Here is a 22,057-nt window from a genome sequence, read left to right on the forward strand (position 1 = left end):
GTCAGCGTGCAGGCCACCTGGGGTCAGTGGGCCAGGGCGTGGGGCTGCTGTTCAAGGCGGTGGGAGAGGCCGAGAATTACCCCTCCCCTACACCCTGTACATCTGTACAATGAACAGTGGGAACAAGGACCCGCGTCTCCCCGGCGCCCCTGGGCAGGTTCCGGGGCTCGCACCTGAGCCTGGGAAATCGCCCTCTTACCTTACAGGTGGATGCCCTCAGGTGGGCTAAAATCTTCCTGCTGTCCATGCCTCGCTGAAGGAGGTAGCTGCCACATACCTGAAAGCAAGGACACGGGCCACACGTCCAACATGCGGAGATGCGGGCGGCTTGACCACCAGCCCTGTTTCCCGCCAGGCTGGACAGGAGCCTGTCAGCGCGGGCGCTGTGGAGGGGCCCGGGGCTCCCTGCAGTAAGACCCTGGGAACGGCCAGGCTCGGCAGCCTGTGACCAATGTCAGTGTCCGCACACCTGGAGGCTGTCCTCAGTAGGGAATAAAAACTGGACGGCCCAGCCAAAGTGGCTCCGTGGTTGAGCGTCGACTTATGAACCAGGAGGTCATGGTTTGATTCCCCGTCGGGCACATGCCCAGGTTGCAGGCTCGATCCCCAGCAGGGGGCGTGCAGGAGGCAGCCTATCGATGATTCTCTCTCATCATGGATATTTCTATTTCTCTCTCCCTCTCCCTTACTCTCTGAAATAAACAAAACAAAACAACTGGACGGAGATGGCCACGGCCTCTCCCCACCCTGCCTTGCTGACAGCCACTTGCACGGAGGGGCAGGCTGCCCGGTGCCCAGCGCTGAGACGGGGCACGAGGACACATGCCCTTCCCAGCCGTCCCTCTAAGAACTACAGGAAAGGGTGATGCTACAGAGCCGGCGGGGCAGAACCAGTCAGCAGGCTTCGCATCCAGAAAACAACCCCACGATCGCAACCCGAGACAGACAGAACCTGCAGTCACAGCGAAGGTAATCTCACCGGCGACCCTGAGCCCGCCGTGGCCCTGACAACAGGCAGCGGCCCTGGTGGCACAAATGCAGCCGTGGCCTCTGAGCCCCGGGGGCTCTCAGCAGGTGTCTGTCACCTGATCAGGGCCTTCGCAGGAAGAAACACTTTGCCTCTCTCAGTCTAGCAACTCACTCCACAAGCGAACGCTCTGATATTGGGGGACAGCTCGCGCCCCTGCTGAAAACTGGGGTGGGCCTCACTTGACAGCAGTCAGGGGCAGGCAGACAGGGCCCGGCACCCAGGCCGCTGCTGCAAAGCTGTCTCCTCCCGGTCTGCACGCAGCTTCTCCTAGAAGGTCCTGTGCCCCACCCCCCCGGCCCCAATCAGGGAAACAACAGCGGGGCTCCCCTGCACGTGTCACGTGGAGCCCCCCGGCCCCGAACCCCAGGAAGAGGAGGTAGGAGGACTCCAAGGAGGTGTGGGGAAGTCCGGTGAGCGGGGCGCTCTGCTCCTCTCTGGCCGGGCTTAAGGGCAGGGGTCTGGGCTGGCCCCAGGACGACCCTGCCCACTCTCTGACCAGGTGGTCTGGGGGCAATGCTGGGGTGATGGGCCCTCCACAGAGGAAACCCGTGCCCTCCCTGCCCAACGCCGACTTTTCCTGGAAATAAGGAGTCTCTTCCCTGTGGGCACCACCCAGGCCCTGGATGCCAGCTGTGCCCAACTGCCAGGCTACCTTGACGGCCTCGGCCACAGACGGCCGCTCCTGGGCACTGCGCCTGGCCATTTCCAGGAGGAGGGTCTTGAGCCTGCGTGGCAGGGCCAGCTTGTGGTCTTGGGGGACGCTGAACTTGGCCGCCATCCACAGCACGGCGGCCACACAGTACACTGAGGCCTGGGGACGAGAGAAAGAAGCCAGCGTGCTCAGCAGACCAGTCTCCGTCCCCACGGAGCCGTCCCTGTCTGGACCCCACCGGCACCTGGAAGCCCCCAGCCCCCCGGGGCGTGTTTAACAAGCGCCCACAGGTCCCGAGCTGTCCCTGCGGAGTCCTATCTTGGGAGGACGGCACCAGAGCCCAAGGCACCTGCTGGGGAGGCTGCCCAGGTCAGGCAAAGCCGGGGGGATGGGTGCACGTGCTGCAGGGGGGCTGCCAGCACCCCCCTGAGCCAGTGCCCGTCCCTTCCTCCTCCCTCAGGCTCAGCACAGAGGGGGTGGCATCACTGAGGGCGGGGAGGGTGGGCAGGAGGCCCCGGGAAGGGGATGGGGCCAGGCACCTTTTCAGTCACCAGCTGCTGCTCCGCCACCTCGGGGGCCAGGAAGAACGAGTTGGATGTGCCTGAGAGAGAAACCCCAAACCCAGCTGAGCCCTCCTTTCCGCCTCAGAGGTTGGTGGCCGATGTGGGAACACAGCCGAGGGTGAGCCTCGCCCGCCTGTACCCACCGTTGGCAGGGGGCGGCCCGAAGAGCACGGCCCCATCCTCGGCCACCAGTACGGAGTCCGGACACAGGTAGGCTGCGGCAGAAGGCGCGGTCAGGGCTGGGCTCACCGCAGAGACCTGCTCCCCAGAGGCCTGCTGGGGTGTGGGTGGGTGGGGCAGCCCCCTCGCCACCCCAAGGCTCCCTGGGTCACCCAGGGGACGCGAGGACACTGGGTCCCTCACTGGATGCAGCAAGGGGGCCAGGGCACTGGCTCGGCCTCCTCCCCTCCCCACAGGCGCTGGACAGACGGCCCTGGGGGACAGGACACAGGGCCCTCTGAGCCGCCCTCCTGCCCCAGAGCTGGCCTGTGGCTGCTGGATACCAGAAGCTGGAGACAAAAAGGAGCTGAGGAAAGAGGAGGGTGACGGCGGAGGGGTCCTGCCGGAGGCTGGAGGCTCAGCCTGACCGGACGTCAAAGTCCTGGGGACCACGGGACTCAGGGCAGCCCTGTCACACTGCCCGCAGGGCTGAGTTTGGGGGCCAGAAAGCAGTGTGATGTCCAATATCCCCGCAGGCCGTCTCCCCTCCCTGGGGACAGTGTCTCCCTGTGGACGGAGTGGGCCAGCTGGGTCACCTGCTCTAAGGCCCTCAGTTAGGCATCTGCCCCCCGACTCTGTGGGTCCTGAGCCCAGAGCAGACGCCCCCCGGGGTGCCCCTGGCTCACAGTGTGGACACCGCCGTCCACGGGCCACACGGCGGAACAAGGAACCGCAGCGCAAGTGTCACCTGGGTGCCGGGCGTGGGTGCCTACAGCGCTGAGGCAGGCGTGGGACAGAGCCCACAGCTCGTACTCCTTGAAGGGCCGGCCCAGCTTCGACAGGAGGTCCTGCAGGGAGACGCCCTGGGGGAGGCGACAGGGCGAGAACCTCGTCAAACACGGGCGGGATGTGCCTCCCACCAGACCTCTCCTGACAGATCAGCTGGAAACGTCCCCTCGTGCACACCTCCCCAGGTGCTGGGAGGAAGTGGAGAGACGGGACCCATGCACCGCGGTGGGGCGTGCAGGAGCAGCCGCACGGAAAACGGCTTGGGGCTCCTGGAAGCATTGAAAACAGAGCGGCCGTAGGACCCGGCAATCCACTTCCGGGAATTTACCCCAGAGAACTGAGAGCTGGGTCTGGAACGGGCGTTGGCACCCCCACGTTCGCGGCGGCATCCTTCACGAGAGCCGAGAGGCGGGAGCCACGCGTGCGTGGATGCAGGACTGCGCAGTGGGGCAGCCGGGCCTCAGGTGAGTGAGCCCGGGGTGGACTTTGTTTTACGGTTACCACACTTCTCACGGAAATCACTCTCACTCTCAGGTGCGTGTCAGGATGTGAATAAAAACGGAAACACAGACCCCGCCCCCTAGTCCCTGGGCCAGCAAAGCCTGGCGGGAGCTGCGGGTTTCGGTGCCGCCCTGCCAGTTAGCAGACCAGTCTCTAACCCGACACTGGGTTTGGGCCATGGCCTCCCAGGTGGCTTTGCCCCAGGAGCTCATGGGGACACAGAGCTTCAGGGAGCAAACTTGCTGGGAGCCAAGCAGGACAGCGGGTTTGGCCGGGCTCCGCCCAGTGTCCTCGGCCACAAAGGGCCGCTCAGAGTGCCCGTGGGGATGCTAAGCGTACCCCAGCTCCCAGGACTCGGTTCTAACAGAGTCCCGTCCCTCACTGCTGACGGGGCAGCACCAGGCCCGGGAGACCCTCCCTGGCCACGGGCCCTGCAGAACACGCCCTTACCCACCTGGTCCGAGGCTGCGCTTCCCGGCTCTCCGGCTCCTTCTGGAATCTGCTGATGGACCCCCAACTTCCCTGAGTCTCCACCTGCCTCTTGAGGGTCCTCAGGACAGGGCGGGTGGCATTCCTCCACAGGGCCCTGGCCAGGCACCCCAGCCGCCCCGCCCCCACTGGGACCCACACCCCGAGCCCCTTCCCCCTGGAGCCCAGGCTCCTGCTCCGGCCGCAGTCTGGACTTGGGCTGGCCTCTGCAGCTGGGAGGGCCATTCTTCCGCTCGGGAAAGGCCTTCCTGGGGTCTGCAGGGAAGAATTCCGATGTGGGCAACTGGCTTGGCACGCTGGCCGGCGGCAGGCAGAGGGCGCTGGCCTCGGGGCCCTCGGGCAGGAGCCTGGGGACCGTCTGCACTTTCCTCAGGCGGCCCCTCTCTGCGGGGCACGGGGCGTCCAGGACCAGGCTGGCCAGGCCCTCCCCGATGTGGCTTTCTCCGTTTCTCGCAGGGGGTGACAGCAGAAGCTTGGAGGAGAGGGTCCTGGGGTCGCAGGCGGGGGTCTGGGGCCGGCCCTGAGGGGCCTCCGGGTCAGTGCCATGGTCCCCAGGCTGCCTCTTGGGCCCCACACTCCTGGGAGCAAGTCTCCCCCTCCAGGCGCTCTCGCTGACATCTGGGCAGAAGCAGGGCTGATCACTGCCCCTGGCCAGGGCCCCAGCCCAGGACAGCCACCCTCACAACACCCCTGCCCACGGCCACCTCGGAACCGGCTCCTGCAGGACCCCAGCCCCGCCCGTCACAGAGACTGAGCACCCGACTCTCAGGATGGGGGCTCCCAGCCGCCTCTTCCCTCAGCAACCCAGAAACATCCTCGCTGCCTCGTTAATCACATAATCCTGGCTAATTAACGGGCTGCCCGCTCCCCTGGGCCAGGCCAGCTGCCCACAGGGGGCTGCTAAGCCCCGTCTAATTATCTCATCCAAAAAGCACATCGTGTTCCATTAGGAGAACACAAGTGAGATTCTCCACAGGAAGAAAGGATTGTGGCCGCGGCCCCGCCCGCCCTGGCGGCGGCCTCCACGCACGATGTCTCCCTGCGAACCGCCAGACACACGCCCCTCCCGCGGGGACTCTGCTCGGCTCCGACAGCCACACAGCGTGGCCTGGTGCCGCGGCGTCACCAACGGCGTCACCGGGAGGACTCCACGGCCCCTCCTCAGCAGGCACAGGGCAGAGCTGACGCTGGCGTTTGTTCAAAACGCCATCTGAGACTGGAATCCCACACGAGCCGTGAAACTTGGCCCTACGGCAACAGCCGGCACGGCAGGAAGGGATGTGCCTCCGATATGGCGCGGTGGGGGATGGAAAGGGTCTCACCCTGCCCGTGCCGAAATGCTCATGGGACCGGGACAGGTGTCCAGCTCCAAGCCCAGCCTTTTCTCAACACGACTTTGGTTCTCACCTCTAACAGCATGATGTCTGCACAGCGTGAGTCTGTCGTGTGTGTGTGTGTGTGTGTGTGTGTGTGTATACATTTGTATATATAGTGGGTGTGCAATGCTTGTGCATGAGTGTGCATTATAAATGGGTGTGTAAGAGTATGCACATGTGTATGTTTATGTGTGTGAGTACACTGGTATGAATGTGTGTGTGAGACCAGTGTCAATGTTTGTGCATATTCACATGTGCACATGTGAGAGTGTGTGTGAACATATGCATGCCTGGGAACACGTGTGTACGCAGGCACATGCATGAATGAGTGTAGCCTGCTCACCTTGGAAGGTTCCGAAGGACTCGAGGGAGAGCACCCTCCTCCCGACAGCCGAGAGGTTGCGGCACAGGCGGCAGGACGACATGAGCTGCATCTTCTCCTCGCACAGTGCGATGATGCTCTGCACACATGTGCGAGAGTCAGGATTGATTTTAGAGAGGATGGGGGAGAGAGAGAGAGAGAGAGAAACATCGATGTGAGATATATTGATTGGTTGCCTCCCATATAGGCACGGCTGGGGATAGAACCTGCAATCTGGGTATGTGCCCTGACAGGAATTGAACCCACCGCCTTTCAGTGTGTGGGACCACACTCCAACCAAGCCATACAGGCCAAGACAAAAAACCAAGTTCTTACTTAAACAAAGTGCAATGCCACCAGATCCTAGGGAGGAGCCCGTGTGATGGGGGCAGGGCGGGGGCAGATAGGAAGGCCCCGTGTGTGTGTAGCGTGCATGTGTGTGCATGTTTGCATTTGTGAGTGTGCATGCATGGAGGGTGTTGGGGCTCAGCCTCTGGGGTGAAATAGGGGAGATGGCCCAAGAGTTACCTCGAGATCGGGCCGGTCCCCAGGGTCCTCTGCCTGCATCTGGTCCAGCAGCGTCTCCAGGTCACGGCTCAGCCTGGGCTCCGGCTCCGGCTCCGCCACGTACTCGAGGGCAGCCTTCAGCGTGGCCCCCAGGGAGTAGATGTGCGCCTGTGGCACCGAAGAGCCATCAGTGCCACTGGGCCCATGTGTTCCTGTCCCCCATGGCCACTGCTCCCCCAGGCCAGGAACATGTTTTTGGGGAACCTACATGCTCTTTATGGCAGCCTCCCCCACTGTGGACTGTCCTGGCGCTGAGCACCCCAGTCTCTTGGGTCCGGAGTCTGCACTGGCCCCGCTGTACCAGCCAGCAACCCTGGACCCCTCCCGGGCACAGACACCTGGATGCCCTCCCCTGATGGCTGCTGTGTCTCTAAGGGCAGAGACTTTTCCTTTTTGGGGTTTATTCTTAAAAAATCAGGTATGAGCCAGAGTGAAGACACGTTCCCTTAGTGTGAAAGTTAGGGTTTTCCTGTCTGCGTACGTGAGAGTGTGAGCACGCTGGGACAGGCCCCATCATGGCTGGGCAGCATCCCCCAACAATGCACGTGGGGCTTTACCATGCCCCTTTTACCAACAGGAGGCTGAGCCCAGAGAGGTTCAGAAACCTGCCTGGGACCACACAGCCAGGGCAGGAGGGGCAGGTGAGGGCCTGGGCCGGCTGGCTCTGGAGAGGCAGTCACCCCCTCCACACAGTGGAGGCCGGGGCCCTGACCAAGGCCAAGCTCCCTGCCACCCTGCCCGGTGCTCCCTTCCCCAGCCCAGCCCCCTACCCCTAACTGGCGCCCACTCTGGTCCATGGTCGCACCCCCGCTGGGGCCAGACCCAGCATGACTGCCTTGGGCTCCCAAGAGCGGAGGATTCACTGTGTTGCCTCGCCCAGGACCACGCACATGAGTTTCAGCAAAAACATAAAAGGAAGTTCCACAACATCCCATGCAGCGTGATGAGGTTTGATAAAAGTTAAAAACAGCACAAGTGGAGTAACGCGGATTTCAGGAATCCACACTTGTGAGATGAGGACAGAAGGAGGCAGAAGGGGTGGTGTTGGGTGCTGGTCACCGAGGGCGGGGGCGGGGACAGAACTGCTTCCGGGTGTTCGTGTTGGAGCTCGGCTCCCTTCCCAAAAGTACAAGTAAAAAATAAATCAGTCCATGCACGGACCAGGAATGGGAACTGTACACACCAAAGGTTCCGAGGAAGGCTCTGACCCGTGAGGTCCCAAAATCCCTAAGACCGGACAGTGGGGTCCACCAAGACCATGGGCCCGGGTCCTGTGGTCCACGGAGCCAGGACGCGCACAGCCTCTCAGGGCAAGGGCCCCGAAACTGGCTTGTTTTAAAGTAAAATGAAGCACCGGAGGGGTCAATCCTAAACTCTTATTTGGGGTGAAAATTGAAACTCATGTCACGAAGCTAATGGACTTTTACCGGGAAGATTCTCGAGTCTGTAATTTCTCGTTTCTTTATTAACGATGGACCCAGTTTCCTCCACCATCGTCTTAGGAGACGGGGTGCCATGAAGAAAGAAACCATGGCCAGTGGCCTCTGTGGGCATCCTGCACCTGGGCCAGAGCCCAGCACGGCACACGGCGGACAGACAGCGCTGAGTGGACGGGCGGGGGATGTCCCCATCATGCTGCAGGGTCGTGTGCAGAGGGAGCCCTGTGCCTGTGCGCTTAGGGGCTCCAGGGTCCGCTCAGCTGAGGGGGGCCTCCCCGAGGCCTGGGTGGCCGCAGCCGGAGTGAGTGGGTGTGGCCGCCTAGCACGCGTGCATTACTATCCAGAGGCTGCGGATCCTCAGAGACACGCCAGCCACCGCTGGTAATTGCAGGCACGTTTAACGCGTTAAATATAGGAAATTCACACTTTAGAGGACATGCAACTGTAATGACAGCCACGCGAAGCACACCAAGCTGTCACTGGAGCCGAGCTGCCCGCGGGAGTGACAGGGTGGGCGTGCCCGACGGCGCCGCACGGGCACCCCTGGGCACAGGCCCGCCGAAGCCCTTCCCTGCTAACCACACGCTGGCCCCGCCCGGTCAAGGCTCCCCGGCGGCCACTTACCTCAAAGGTGTTCCCGGTCACATCGAACTCCGGGGGGACAAAGGCTCCCTCGGGGTCATCTGGGGAAAGAAAGAGAAGGTGCTGCGATCACACACCCGCCCGCGAGGAGGCGGCTCTGGGCGCGGAGCGGACCCCGGCCCCGCACTCTCCAGGGGCCATTCTGCCTCCTGCCCCTCCCGGCCCTGGTCCCCGAGGGGAGGGAAACCACCTCCTTCCCTGCAAGCGTGGGAACGTGGCTCCGAAGAGGAAGAAGAGGCGCTGTCTTCCCAGAGGGAGCTGAAGCACCAGGCCCCTCCACTCGGGTCCTCCCTGGGCTGGAGGCGGCCCTGAACCCATTCACTGCAGGGCCAGGGGGACCCCAGGGGCCGGCTGAGGCGCCAGGCCTGTCCTCCCTGCGGTCAGGGCAGCAGGCCCTCCCTGGTCCTTTGAGGGCCGGGTGACGGGGCTGCAGAGACCAGCACCCACCAACAGGGCCCGAGCCCACGGGGCTAGAGATCCCATCAGGTTACCGAGGACACCTGGGCTGTGTGACTGCCCCCCGCCCGGGGAGGGGCGCCTGCACCCGCCCCGGGCCTCACCGCTGAGCTGCTCCATGAAGCACACGTTCCCGCTGGTGTTGAAGGCCAGGGTGTCGGGCGTGATGCAGAGCGTCTGGAAGATGGCCGAGTGCGCGACGCTCCTCATGGACAGGCTGCACTCCAGGCACACGGCCCAGGCCTCCTGCTCGCTGAGGCCACTGTCCCGCAGGGACAGGATGTCGGCCAGGGACACGTTCTCCTGCCAACACAGCCTCAGTGACACCGGTGTGGGCGCCCGCCCTCCTCCCCAGGGAGCCCCCAGCGTCGCGACTGATTCTGGGGAGGCAGACAACGTGCGGCAGCTTCATTCTACGCCAGGGAGGAGGTTTTAGGCAAGGCTTTCTTAAAAAACCACAACCCAGCAGGAGCCACCGCACGGTTCCTGGATGTCAGAGGCACAGAGCGTTCATCAAGATGCGCAGGTGCCGCTGGGGGCCGGTGTTCACGCCTGTCACGCCTGTAGCCAGCACCTGTGCCTTGGTCCCTGCAGCCCTGGAGCCGGGTCACCCACTTGCCAAGACATCCCTGACCCACAGCTCACCACACACAGCGCGGGGACACGCAGGCGCTGGCAGAGGAGCGAGGCGCTGGAACAGGGAACGGAGTGGATGCCTAGGAAGCCGCCGCTGCGCACCGGGAACCATTCACAGGGCTGTGATGCGTGGTCCCACCGCGCAGTCACGGGACACGCACTAGCCCGCACATGGCCTGCTGGCTGTGGAGCGGCCGGACATTTGCTCCAGGCAGCTCACACGCACGGCAGAGCCTGACCCCGGGCCTCCCCGTGAGGGTCACCCTCCAGATCCGAGTGGGTTCCTCTGACCCTTGTAAGAGCTCAGCTGTGATCGTGTCACCAACACTCACGTGCCCACACACACCTAACACATAGCCACGTGCACACAACGCCCCTCTGTGTGTACACACACGGACATATACCAACACGTGTACTCACGTGCATGCACACACAGTCTCTCACACACACAGTCTCACACACATCCACCTTGGACCTCAAGGCCCTTCTCTGCTCTTCTGTTTGACACCCTGGTCATCTGTGTGTCCCTGTCTGTGTCTGTGCACCACCTGGGCTCCAGAAGAGAGGGCGGACGAGGGACCAGGCTGGGAACCCGGTGGTGAGGCCAGAAAGGGTCTGGGCACGGGCCTCTGAGGAGGAAGGAGGGGGGTGGGCTGGGGGATGGAGGGGGGTGGGCTGGGGGATGGTGCAGAAGAGAGGCCAAGTCTATCCACAGACTCAGTGCAAACCCCCCTCCCCCTCTGCCCCCCGCAGCCCTGGGGACCTCATAGGACTGTTCTTCAAGCACAGACTAGCTGTCAGGTCCTAGAAAGCATCTCACACCCCTGTCCTTGAATTTCCCCTCCTGCACTGCAAGGACCCAAACCAGGGCAAGAGGACCAAGGGCTTAACCAGAGAAAGGAGGACAGAAAACCAGGCAGCCACTCACGTGCATCTTGGCTAAGCCTTTGGGTTTGGCAGTGGGGGTGGGGGGGTGGGGTGGGTGGGGATGGGGGCCAGGGCTGGGATTTGCCACCATCTGCTTCCTCCTCTGGGCCGGTGAGGGGCCGATGGCGTCACTCCCCAGGAACTCCCGCTCTTTCTATGGGGCTGGGGTGGGGGTGCATGAGGGGAGGGAGACTTGTGGGAGCTGGTTCAAGAAGTGGCCACAGGGACCTGGCGCTCCAAGAGCCAAGAACCCCAGCCGGGTTCCAGAAAAGGATCCGTGTGCGAAGGTGACTGCGTGTTGTAAAAGGAGAGACCAGGACAGAAGGCAGAGCGGTTAGAGTGAGGCAGTGGAGGGGGAGCCCCCAAATCCCAGCTTCCACCTCTACCTGCTGTGTCCCTGAGGTTCACTGCTAACAGGTCTGTCTGATTTGGCTCAACACATGCACTCATACCTGTCCTCTCCACATACACGTGCACATGTATACACAGTGCACAATGCATACGTACACTTGCACATACACAAACACATAGTGCTCATACATGATACCACACTACACAGAACACACATGCAAACACACATATGCACACACATACCTGCACACCCACACTCCCATACACACAACACAAATGTATGCGCACACCTGTACACACATGCAAACACACCCACAAAGCACACACATAAAACACACACACACCTGCACACCCACACACATGTATGCCAGCACATATAAATACACAGAGCACCCCATACATGTGCACACGCTCGCATACATGTGTACACACGATGCACACACTAACACACTACCCAAAGGCCACGTGGGTTTGTGCTTTAGGAGAACGAGGCCAGCCCATGGCGTGAGTCTGTGCCAGCCCCGCACAGGGCCCTGTGCACACCCACTGGTGTGCCCGTGTGGCCAGCAGGCCCAACTGCTCACACAGCTGGTGACTGGGTGTGCTGCCAAGAGGGGGAATCCCAGGCCAGTTGTGCCCACGGGGGCTCCTGCTCAACCTCCTGCTCAGGTCCAGGCCCTGCCCACCCCCTGCCCCTATTCATGGCAGGAGCAGCTAATCGGGGGCTTCTCTGCGTGATTTTATGAAGTGACATCCAAGGGTCTGAGTCATTGATTCCACATGGCTGAGCCCCCCTGAAGCCCTGCGGTTGCAACAGGAAGAGGGGACGGCCGAGGCACAGGCCAGGACAGAGCTCAGGGACGCGGCTGGCTCCCAAGAGGAGGTCTCCCGCATGCTGAGGAGTCCCGATCTGTGGGCCCCACTGGGCCTCGCGCCTCACCCCTCACCATCCCTCGGCAAGGCAGTGCTTGAGTGGGCCATGGGGTAGGTGTGAGGGCAGGACCAGCTAAGTCCTATTCCATGCAGGGCAGGCAGAAGAGGTCTCCACCCTGCGACTGTGCAGACACAAAGTCAACCCGTCCCGGGTGGGAGGAGGGGTGCAGGAGGCAGGTGCAGGTGAGTTCCCGGGGCAGCCCTACCTCGCTAGTCCCTGGGACCCTGGGCAGGGCTGGCTTCCCACCCAGGGCCACTGTCTGGCTGCAGCAAAGTGCCCATTCAGGGGCTTCTGGTCTTAAAGAGGCCATCGACCCAGTCACAGACCGCGAGCCAGGGCTCCATGGGGACCCAGATGCACTCTCTTAGAACCGATTAATTTTTTAACCTTGGAACGGGGCCTGCCCACACAAAGCCCAGTCACTTCGGAGTTTTGTCAACAACCCCCAGGCCTGCTGAAGTCCCTTCAGCTGCCAGACCCCCAGGCGTGGGGCGCTCTGCACGGTGCCCCGCTGGGGGTCTGCCTGTTTGCCCTAGAGCCCCCCACTCGCAACTCTCACCTCCCTGGGAGCTCTCCGTGGTTCTCCAGCTGCCTGCTGCTCTGAGCTCATTTCCTTACAGACGTCACACGGACCCCCTAGGGCACAGCGGGAACGTCACTCCTTTCTAGGGCACCCCCAGCTGTGTGCGCCTCTGGGCAGCGACAAGGTCCCCATCTGCCTTCGAATGAATCCCCAAGCCCAGGACTCAGCCCGCAGATGCTGGGAGGTTCTTGCTGAACCGGGCAGGGGTAAGAATGCTCCTTACTCCTCAAGGGGGTCTGGGGACCAGGAGACACCCTGCCTCCCCCCCCCCATGCCTAAATTGGTGTGCCATCTTCCTGTCCAAGCCTGCTCTCATTCTTGCCGCTCCAAGGCCCCTGGCAGGCAGTGGTACCACCTGCCTCTCGATGGCTGGCGTCTGCCTCTCCTGCAGCCACTGTCCTGCCTGACTGGCTGCTCTGCCTGATCCCGAAACCCTGTCCTTTGCTTGTACGGGGCGCCGCCTGCGGGAGACCAGGGACCAGTGGGGCTGCAACCTCCGGGGCGTTGCTGGTGCTGCCAGCCCCTCACCCTGTGCCTCGGGGATTTCCAGTAGAGTTCTCCCACCCGTCGGCACCCTCGGGGCACATGCCAGAGTGGAACTGCTGGACACAGGCTGTGGCATCTCCGCTTCGCACGGAATGCCAAGCTGCTTTACCGAGACCCTTCTCCTTTGCTCCCCCAGCAGGGAGGGAGGGCCGCCGTCCGCATTTTCGGGCCTTGCCAACCTGGATGGGTATTCACGGTGGGAGCACTTTCTACCCACTTTTATAAGAAAGTCAAACACCTTTTCATGTGTTCAGGGGCTATTTGGGTTTTCTCGGGCGACACTGGGGAGGGACATTCCAGGGGCTCCTGGGGCTCCATGGGGTTCTAGTTCTTGAATAGAACCTCCCTGTACAGTCAGTTAATGTGCGTGGCCAACTCCTGTGTCTCCTGAGGTTTGCTGGTGACCTGGGTCTGGTGGCCGCTGTCGCTCCCTGGGGCGGCCCATGTCCTAGTCTGGATCTCCAGGCTCCTTTGGCAAGCCCGCCCCGGTGACACTCAGCCTGGCTCCTCCCTCACCTTGCCCAAGACGGCTCTCGGATGCCACCTGACTAGGTATTGCTGTCACATGTCCCTGATGTAGGTTTAAGACCGTCAACACCGACCAAGCTGAGGGTGTGTGGCGTGCAGTCTGGACCCGGTGTGCTCCAGGGACAGGCGAGGCCTGCTCTCGGCCGGGCCTCCTGCTCTGAGGGGCACACCTGGGGGCAGCACCTGTCTCTTCGGGGGGCGAGAAGTCAGAGGAGCCCCCGAACATTCCTGCTGGATGCTCAGCAGTGGGACCACTGTGCACCCCGGTCACCTGGAGGCCTTGGTCACAGGACGGTGGGGACCCCCGGCCCCATGCACTGTGCCCAGAGGGGCGCCATGGACGCCTCCCAAGAGAAGGTGTCCGGACTCGGTGGGAGCACGGACTGTGGCAGGGTGGTGGCTTTGGGTCCAGTCCTGCCTCTCGTCCTGTTTACTTGGCCCCAGTCCTGCTTGGTGCCCGGCCACAGAGGAGGCGGGCCGAGTGTGGGTGGAGTGTGGGCGGCTCGTTCTGTCTTCCGTGGCGGTTTAGGGGGCGAGTCTTCTCACAGATGCACTTGAATGCGTCCTCTGTGAAGGCTGGGGCAGGAGGTACCCTTTCTTCTCCCATCAAAGCCACGGAGATGTCCAAAGGTTTATTTATTGCCCGCCTCTCTTCTCGGCAGCTTCTCTCACCAAATCCAGGTCACCACGGGGAGGCTGGGGGGGGGGGCAGCACCCACCCCCGGGCACTGGCTCAGCGGCCCCTCCTGAGCAGCAGCGGCTTCCTGAGACAGACCGCTACCCAGAAAGAAGGACTGAGCTTCTTCAACCTGAGCTCCAGGGGCTGGGGCTGGGGGCGGGCCATGTGGGGAAGGCCCCAGGGAATGCGACGGATCCCTTCTCTCCTCCTGGAGGCACCAGCCAGCCCGATGCACCCCGACAGGCGTGTGGAGGGTCTCCATCAGCACCAGCCGTGGGGAGGGCCGGCATCTGACCCCGGGCTGCATGGCGCCGGCCCTCAACAGTGAGCAGGGACGCCCAGGGATCCGGGCATCTGCCTGCTGGAGGCTCCGGAAGGCCCTGTGCCAGGCCCCACAGCCTCGGGAGACAAGAGGGTCCCTCTGGGAGCAGCTGCGTCCTCTGGGATCCCCTCTCATGCAGAGCGGCCTGGCTTGTTTAGTCGTTTATTCGTTTGACCCAGAGCCTGTGGGACACTGTGGGGAAGCCAGGGCCACAGGGACAAGCCCCAGCCAAGTGGGGGATGGCTTGCTTGCCTCAGTCACAGGCAGCCTGGCTCTGTGGGCATCTGACTCAGTTAACGGCCAGAAATCCCATGTGGCTGAGACCCCTGTGCGCCTTGGGTGGGGGGCTCACTGGGGGACCTAAGTGAGGGCCCTGTCCTCTGGGAGCAGGAAGCAGCCGTCAGTCGTGACCACTCCCCCCCCCCCCCCCCCCCCCCCAGCTCCTCAACAGTCCGGCCAGACTGGGCTCTGCCCGCACCTCCCGCTGACCTCCCAGGAAGGAAACAGCGCTCTACCCCCCACGGGCCCCCACACGCCCCTGCCCAACCCTGACAATCAGAGCCCACCTCCCACAGAGCATCAACTCCAGCGACAGCCCCCTTATGGCTGTCCCAGGCGGCATTCCAGGGGTCCTGCCCCCTCCGGGAGAAAATGTTTAGGGGTGATGGGAGGCATGGAGACCAGCAGGGGATCCCCCCTAGCCCCAAGACCTAGCAGCAGGGGCCTGGGGAGTGGGAGGTACCTTCCCTGGAGACACTCCGCGGAACCCTCCGCCAGGAAAGGTGGGGGGGGGGGGTCCCACCGTGGGGCTGGGGTCTCACCTCGTCCTCCGGCAGAGTGGGGAGCGGTTCGAAGTCGTAGAAGTCTAGGTCCTTGCCGTCCACTTCGTAAAAATCCGCCGCGGCCGGCTCCATGGCCTGCATCTTGCGAGCGCGCCGGCGACGCTGCGGCCTCGGCCACTGCTGGCCTCCGCGATCCGCGCCCGCCCGGCAGGCGCCCCTGGCCCGCCTCGCCTCGGCCCTCCCCCGGCCTCCGGGCCCAGGTCTGCCGGCTGGGCTCCGAGAGCGGGTCCCGCTAGGCGCGCCCCGGAGCCATGGCAACGCGCCCCGCACCGCCCCGCCCAGCCCCGCGGCCCCTGCCCGCCCGGCCCTCGGTGCGCCCCGCCCGCGCGTCTGCCGCAGTGTCGCCCGAACCGGGAGAGGTGGGGGGGCAGCACCAGGGGTCCCGGCACTCGCAACGCCGCGCTCACTTTGTCGGGCGCTAGGCTCTCCGGCGTACGTACGTTGGCCAATTGGTTTTTTTTTGGGGGGGGGGGGCGGGGGGGCGTGTGGATGCCCGGCGGGGAGGGGGCTGCCGGCGGGGGAGGGACCGGGGACGTTTAGGGGCGGGGCCAAGCCTGCGGCCGGTGATTTGTTCCCAGAGGCGCCGCGGCTGCCTCCGGGGTCCGCGCCCACCGGAGCCTAGGCGGGGCGAGGGCCGCGGCGCACCCCAAGGACAGCGCTGTGTGCGTCGTCGACCCTCCATCGGACCCCTGCTCCCGTCCCCGCTGGCCCGGGACGGGGTTGCCGCAGTCTCAGCTGGGGTGGCGGCCGCCGAGATGCGCAGGCCGGCGGGACGGGGTTGGCAGGGACCCGGCCGAGCGGCTGGAGGGTGGCCAATCCCCCTCGCTCGGATTAGGGTCCCACGGAGCCATGTGGGGACCAGCAGCTACAGCTTTACCCGCACCTCGCCAGCCAGTGGAACAGAAGCCCAAAGGCCAGACAACTCCTCCCCTTTGGCAGTCCTGCGGGCTGCACATTAGGGTCCACCAAGGTGAGCCTTGCCCCAAGCTGGGGCTGTAGTTGGGCAAAGAGCCAGGTTCCCCCCCCCCCCCCCCCCCCGCCCCACTACCCAGCCTGACAAAGAGCCAGGATACCCCCCACCCACATGTTGCACAGAAGGGTGGATGGTAATCTCACCATCCTGGGGTGACAGGGGTGCCTCCTACCCCAGCCCCTTAGAGAGCAGAGCTGTGGGGAGGCCTCCCGCAGGAGAGCTCCCCCGTGTGGCCAGCCCTGTCCCCACAGCCTCGCCTGGCCAGGCACACAGCAGGCGCTGCATAAATGCTCCTTGTGTGAATGAGGCAGGTAGGGACGTTAATTCCTAATGTCCTGTCTTTGGATCAGATCGCTGTGGTCCCGGGCCCTGGGACAGGACACCCAAGGATGTGAGGGGCTCCCCAATCACGGGAGGAATAGGTGGGCAGTGAAGCCCGAGGCTGGTGGCCGAGATGGGTGCCGGGCAGCCTTACCTTGTGCCACGTTCTGATCCTGAGGCCCACCGAGCTCAATGGGAGCAGAAATCGGGGGCAGTCTCCTCCATCCTGGGATATTTAGAAGCTCAGGGCAGCAGCCAGGGTGAGTGGGATGGGGCAGAGGCAGCAGGAACTGGAGAAAAAGCATCTCGCAGACGCGTGACGGGGGCCTCCTGACCCTGAGCTCTCTGTGGACGCCACATCATAGGGTCTCAGAAGGAGGCTGGCCGTGGCAGGCAGGCTCCGCTGCAGGACTCTGGGGCTCCAGCCGCACCCCCGTCCTTGGACCCTGGGTCTACAGAGCTGAGTGCCCTGGCGGTAGGGTCCCTCTGCTGCAGGGCTCAGGGGCTGGGCTGCCACCTTACTTGGTTGAGAGCTGGTGGAGCCTGGCTGTGGCCCTGTGGGGGAGCCTCAGGCACCAAGGGCCCTCCCGGAGGGGGGCATGGGCTTTGTCACCTGGTTCTCGAATCACCATGCAGCTGGCGCAGGGCTTAGGGTGAGGGCTGAATGGGACAGGGCAAATGGGAGCAGTGACATCACATATGCTCCTGGGGAAAGATGCATCCACTTGGGGTAAAATACGGAACAAATGGGCTGCGGACATCAGCTGAGTCCGCTCCGGCCACAGCGGCCTGTAAGCACTTCGCGGACTGCTGCTCGGTGACCAGGGACCAGGGCACATGGGCCGCGGGGAGGGGTCTGGGGCAGGGCGCCCTGCAGCTCCTTCTACCTACCCGCCCGCCTTCGTTTCAGGGTTTGTGGTCACGGTCTTCCTGTTTGTGGAGGGATGAGAAACTTCTGGAAGTGAGTTCGTCTTTCTGAGTGTTTGCACACCTGCCTGCTTGTAGAGCAAGCTTCTCTCCAGGGGAGGGGCCCTGGGTCCTGGTGCCTCGAACGCAGTAGATGGTCGATTCATGCTGAACGAGGGCCCGATTCTTGAGGTCAGAGGCATGTAGAGGAGGCACTCACATCTTCCCAGAGCCGATGGGACACCACCAGGCAGCCCCTGATGCCCACTGAAAGGTCATTGCGAGCTCAGTTCCGAACAGCGCCACACAGCCTCGAGCACAGACCACTGGAACGGCCCCCTGGCCTCTGCACCCACCTCTGCACCGTGCCTGGGCGTCCAGGACACGCCCGGCAGCACACTTTCTTCCTGACGCTTCTCTCAGGTGCTGCCTGAACCCTGCAGGGCTCCCAGGCCATGACAGGTGGTGCCCAGTCTTCTTACTGGTCTTCGCTGACCAGCCTACTCACTCTCTCCCCACCCCCTCTTTCTTGTAGGACCCTCCCTCCGCCTGGCCTGTCCCGCTTTCCCACTGACCTCCCTCCTGGTCGGTGCCCAGGACAGGACTCCCCCCCCGCCCCCCCCACGGATGGGGTCTCCTGCAAAAGCTGCTCCATGCTGGTCTCTGCCCCTTGCCACACCCGGACACGGTCAGGACTTGGTCTTGTTCTCCGTCGAGCCCCGTCTCTCCGCAGGTGGGGGCTCCCTCCTGTCTCGGGGTACGCACTTGGTGCTCAGCTTGGCCAGGTGATGTGAGGCCAATGGAGCGGGGTCGTCAATGCCTCGGCTCTCTTTTTCCCTAAAACAATGTGAAGAGCTGTCAAAACCTGTGCACATTTTGAAGTCAACGTCCTAATTTTAAAAAATGCAAATAATCGCAATGAATGTCATATCTGGTGTGGCGTAAATATTGACACTTTGAAATAAAGCTGTTAGTCACTCTCCTAAATGTATCCAAGGAGCTAAATACCAAAGTGGTTTTGGTACCCACCATCAACCATTTACAGAAAACATATAAACACATTTTTCTTTAATAGTCAGAAATCCTCATCATGACGTTTTCCATTAAACTCACTATAATCATCCAATTTTGCCCAGAATTTTATTCTATTGGGACATATTTTTATGCTTGAAAGTTTCTATAGATTCCCCCATCATACTTAAAAAAAAAAAATCCTTACTTGAGAATGTTGTGGTTTTTAAAAATTTCTTTATTGATTAAGGTATTACATATGTGTCCTTATCCCCTGTTTTTTTTTTTTTTTAATCGATTTTAGAGAGAGAGGATAGGGGAGAGAGAAAGAGAGATGGGGAGAGTGGAAGAGAGGAAAGAGAGAGAGAGAGGAAGAGAAAGATCAATGCGGGAGAAACATTGTCCTTTGCCTCCCATATGTGCCCTGACTGGGGATCGAATCCACTACCTAGGTATGCACCCTGACCAGGATTGAACCCGCAACCTTTTGGTATATGGGACGATGCTGCAGCTAACTGAGCCACCCGGCCAGGGTCCCCATTACACTTTTTGGAAACAAATACACATGTAAGTTTTAATAAGTTGAATATTTAATAAATAACTTTTTAAAACTATTTTTTTTTTTTTTTTTGGTTTCTAATGACCATTTGACTCATTTTACATGATCCAGGTCTTGGGTACAGTCAGTCAGAGCTGGGAACACAGGACAGTAGCCCACTGCCCTGCTGCTGCCGGGAGCCAGAGCTCCGGCCGGGCTCCTGTGGCCTTCCTGGGACCCATGGTGCTTCTGCAGGGCTCTGGGGCTCCTGCAGGGGTGAGGGGTGAGGGGTGAGGTCACCGTGGACGTGGGTCCCCAGCCCAGTTGATGCCAGAACCCCCGGCCACAGGAAGTGGGGACCCTCTGGTAGCCAGGGCTGGCCCCCAAAGGCACCGCGTGGGTGTGGCTGGAGCTGCGAGCGGAGCCATCTGCTGCTCGTGCAGCGACAGTGTTGACATTTATGCAGTTTGAGATGGAATCGATTTACGATGTTACCCTGGATGCGTTCCACCCTGGGGACAGAGGGGACATGGCAGCGGCCGGCGGTTCCCTGGGACACCCGGGCGAGGGAAGCCGTGGGCAGGACACCACAGGGCTGACACCTGCCAGCTGGTGGCTGTGAAGGCAGCAGGGACGGTGGAGGACTGTGGGTGCCATTACCCAGAGGGGCTCTGGACAGGCCCCCCTCGCTGCACCTTCCTGTCACCTTCCCTGTCCGTGCGCAGGGGTTTCAGGTCCTCGAACTGTGGTAACCTCCGTGACATCAGGCAACGCCTTTGGATCCGCAGCCTGGCGGGGCTGCTGCCTGGCGCCCTCGGAGGACTCTCCCTCAGGTGGTTCATTTCTGTCACACGTGTCTCATGCCCACAGTCCCATCCTGCACCCCCTCCCTCCTGGCCCACAGTGAAGCTTGGGCTGGAGGACTCATCCTGTCACCAGCCCCCACTCTGCAGCCTGACTCTCGCGGGGAGATGGACGCAGCAGCGTGGGTCATGGCTGAGGGCTGCACCTCTTATCCCCCTTCCTGCTCCACCCGCCCCGAATGGCCAGAGCACTCAGCTTTGACTTTTTAACTCTCCGAAGAGCACACCCATGCATGCACACTCATCTCACGTACACAAGCACACACACTCATATACACACATGCACACTCTCATGTAGCACGCACACACATGCGCTCTTACTGCATACACACAATACAACTCAGACACCACACCCACCCACCCACTCACTAATGCACACACACACACATGCATGAACTCACACATAGGCACAGCTATTCAATGTGCAAACATACAGCATACATGTAAGCACATTCACACATGGACACTCGTTTTTATACACTGCATGCTCACGCTCACACATAACTCTTACCCCTCACCACCCATTCATGTGCATACATGCAGACACAGGTGCACAGAGCGAGGAAGGGACACAACATGTAAGGCCACAGGCAGCCTGGGCTCCATCCCGCTCCCCGCCCTTGTGGACGCTCCCTCCACACGGAGCGCCCGACTGCAGCGTGTGGTGCACCTCTGTGCTCTGGAAACATCCCGTGCCCGTGGGACATGTCACAACACGGCTCCCAGCTGGGCTCAGGAGGCCGTGTCAGCGCTGAAGCTCTCGCGGCTTATTCAGGGCCGAGCGTCTTTGGTGTGAAAGATGAGGTGCGCTCTCTGTTCTGCCGGGGCTGCTGAGGTGGGGGGGGTGCTGGATACCACGGGGGGCGTGCCAGGGAAGAACGGCCCTGCCCCAAGCACCAGGGCACAGACGGGGCCTTGCAGGGAGGTGGGCCGCCCTCGAGGGTCAGAGACGCACATGGATGCCAGTAACCAGCCTCACAAAAGGCGAACAATGTGAAACACTGTATTTTGCCTGACGGTTCTGCATCTACAGTGTGTACACAGCACAGCGTCGGGTCTCGGTTCATATCAGCAACAGAAGCAGGGGAACAGGCAGACAGTGATGGAGACAGGAACCGCCCAGCGGTCATCTGGTTGCCTGTCCGGTGGACCTGTGAGACACACGGGGTTGGTGGCAGGTACGGACACTGTGGTAAGCTACAACTTCACTGTCAGGAATCCCCGGAAGTGAGGCTCCTCAGGCTCAGATACTGAGCGTGGGACCCGGGGCACCTGACACACTCCTCGCCGCCCCCCCCCCCCCCCCCCGGCCCGTGTGTGTGAGGGAAGGAGCTGCTCCGGGGCACATCCTCCCGCCTGGATGGCAGAGCACGCGGGCGAGTCGCACCCTGACAGCCGTGCAGAGCACTGACCACCTGGCTACCCTGCCTGTGCACGATGTGCCATGTGCATGTTGGTGGTGATGTGCACACAGGCATCATGTACTGTGCATGGGTGGGTGAACATGTGATGCACACACGTGGCATGCGCACATGTGTGGTGCACGCACACATGTGCATGTATGTGTCTGTCTGTCTGCACACGTGTCACAGTTCCAAGGGGAGGAAGGGAGGGACGGTTGTGCATGATCTCACACACACGTCACATCATCTGGGCGTCCAGGCTTCTGCCTCTGTGAGCAGCCACTGACCCCAGCCATGGGATGGGGCACTTCTGTCCTCTGAGTCAGGGCTCTGTGCCCAGATGTTCATGGAAATGCCAGCTCCTTCTCTGTTTGGGGCAGGGAACTTTATTTCTCCCGAATTCCCATGTTGGGTTGGAGCCAGGCCTGACAGCGGCTGGCTTTGGAAAGGGAATATTTGTTAAAGGACCGTCGGGCATTTACAGAGCCGTGGGACCCCCCTCCACGCCCCTGAAGGCCACGTGCTCCCAGAGCACAGCTGGGTGCCCCGCGTCTGTGGGGCCCTCGGCCTGCAGGGCTGGGGCTGCGTCCAGGGTAGGGGCGGAGGTGGAGATGGCACGGGGGTCAGCTCGGACGTGGGGCCCAGGTCCAGAGCGCACTGGGCTGACCAG

General features: G+C 62.1%; 1 protein-coding gene across 1 annotated transcript in view; it reads right to left on the reverse strand.

Moving 5' to 3' along the window:
- The window catches only part of KNDC1 (kinase non-catalytic C-lobe domain containing 1), a gene marked incomplete at both ends in the record, with an annotated part of 29,563 nt that extends 14,110 nt beyond the window's left edge, over positions 1–15,453 (reverse strand). The window contains 11 exons of the mRNA XM_079792930.1: positions 200–277; positions 1,683–1,841; positions 2,222–2,283; positions 2,389–2,460; positions 3,153–3,267; positions 4,149–4,801; positions 5,903–6,020; positions 6,449–6,595; positions 8,551–8,609; positions 9,129–9,327; positions 15,352–15,453. Coding sequence (XP_079649056.1) covers positions 200–277; positions 1,683–1,841; positions 2,222–2,283; positions 2,389–2,460; positions 3,153–3,267; positions 4,149–4,801; positions 5,903–6,020; positions 6,449–6,595; positions 8,551–8,609; positions 9,129–9,327; positions 15,352–15,453 — 1,764 coding nt within the window. The remainder of the gene's footprint in view (positions 1–199; positions 278–1,682; positions 1,842–2,221; positions 2,284–2,388; positions 2,461–3,152; positions 3,268–4,148; positions 4,802–5,902; positions 6,021–6,448; positions 6,596–8,550; positions 8,610–9,128; positions 9,328–15,351) is intronic.
- Positions 15,454–22,057: the final 6,604 nt, after the last annotated feature.

This window comes from Cnephaeus nilssonii (assembly GCF_951640355.1).
Source record: "Cnephaeus nilssonii genome assembly, chromosome: 16".
In the NCBI taxonomy this organism is placed as follows: domain Eukaryota; kingdom Metazoa; phylum Chordata; class Mammalia; order Chiroptera; family Vespertilionidae; genus Cnephaeus; species Cnephaeus nilssonii.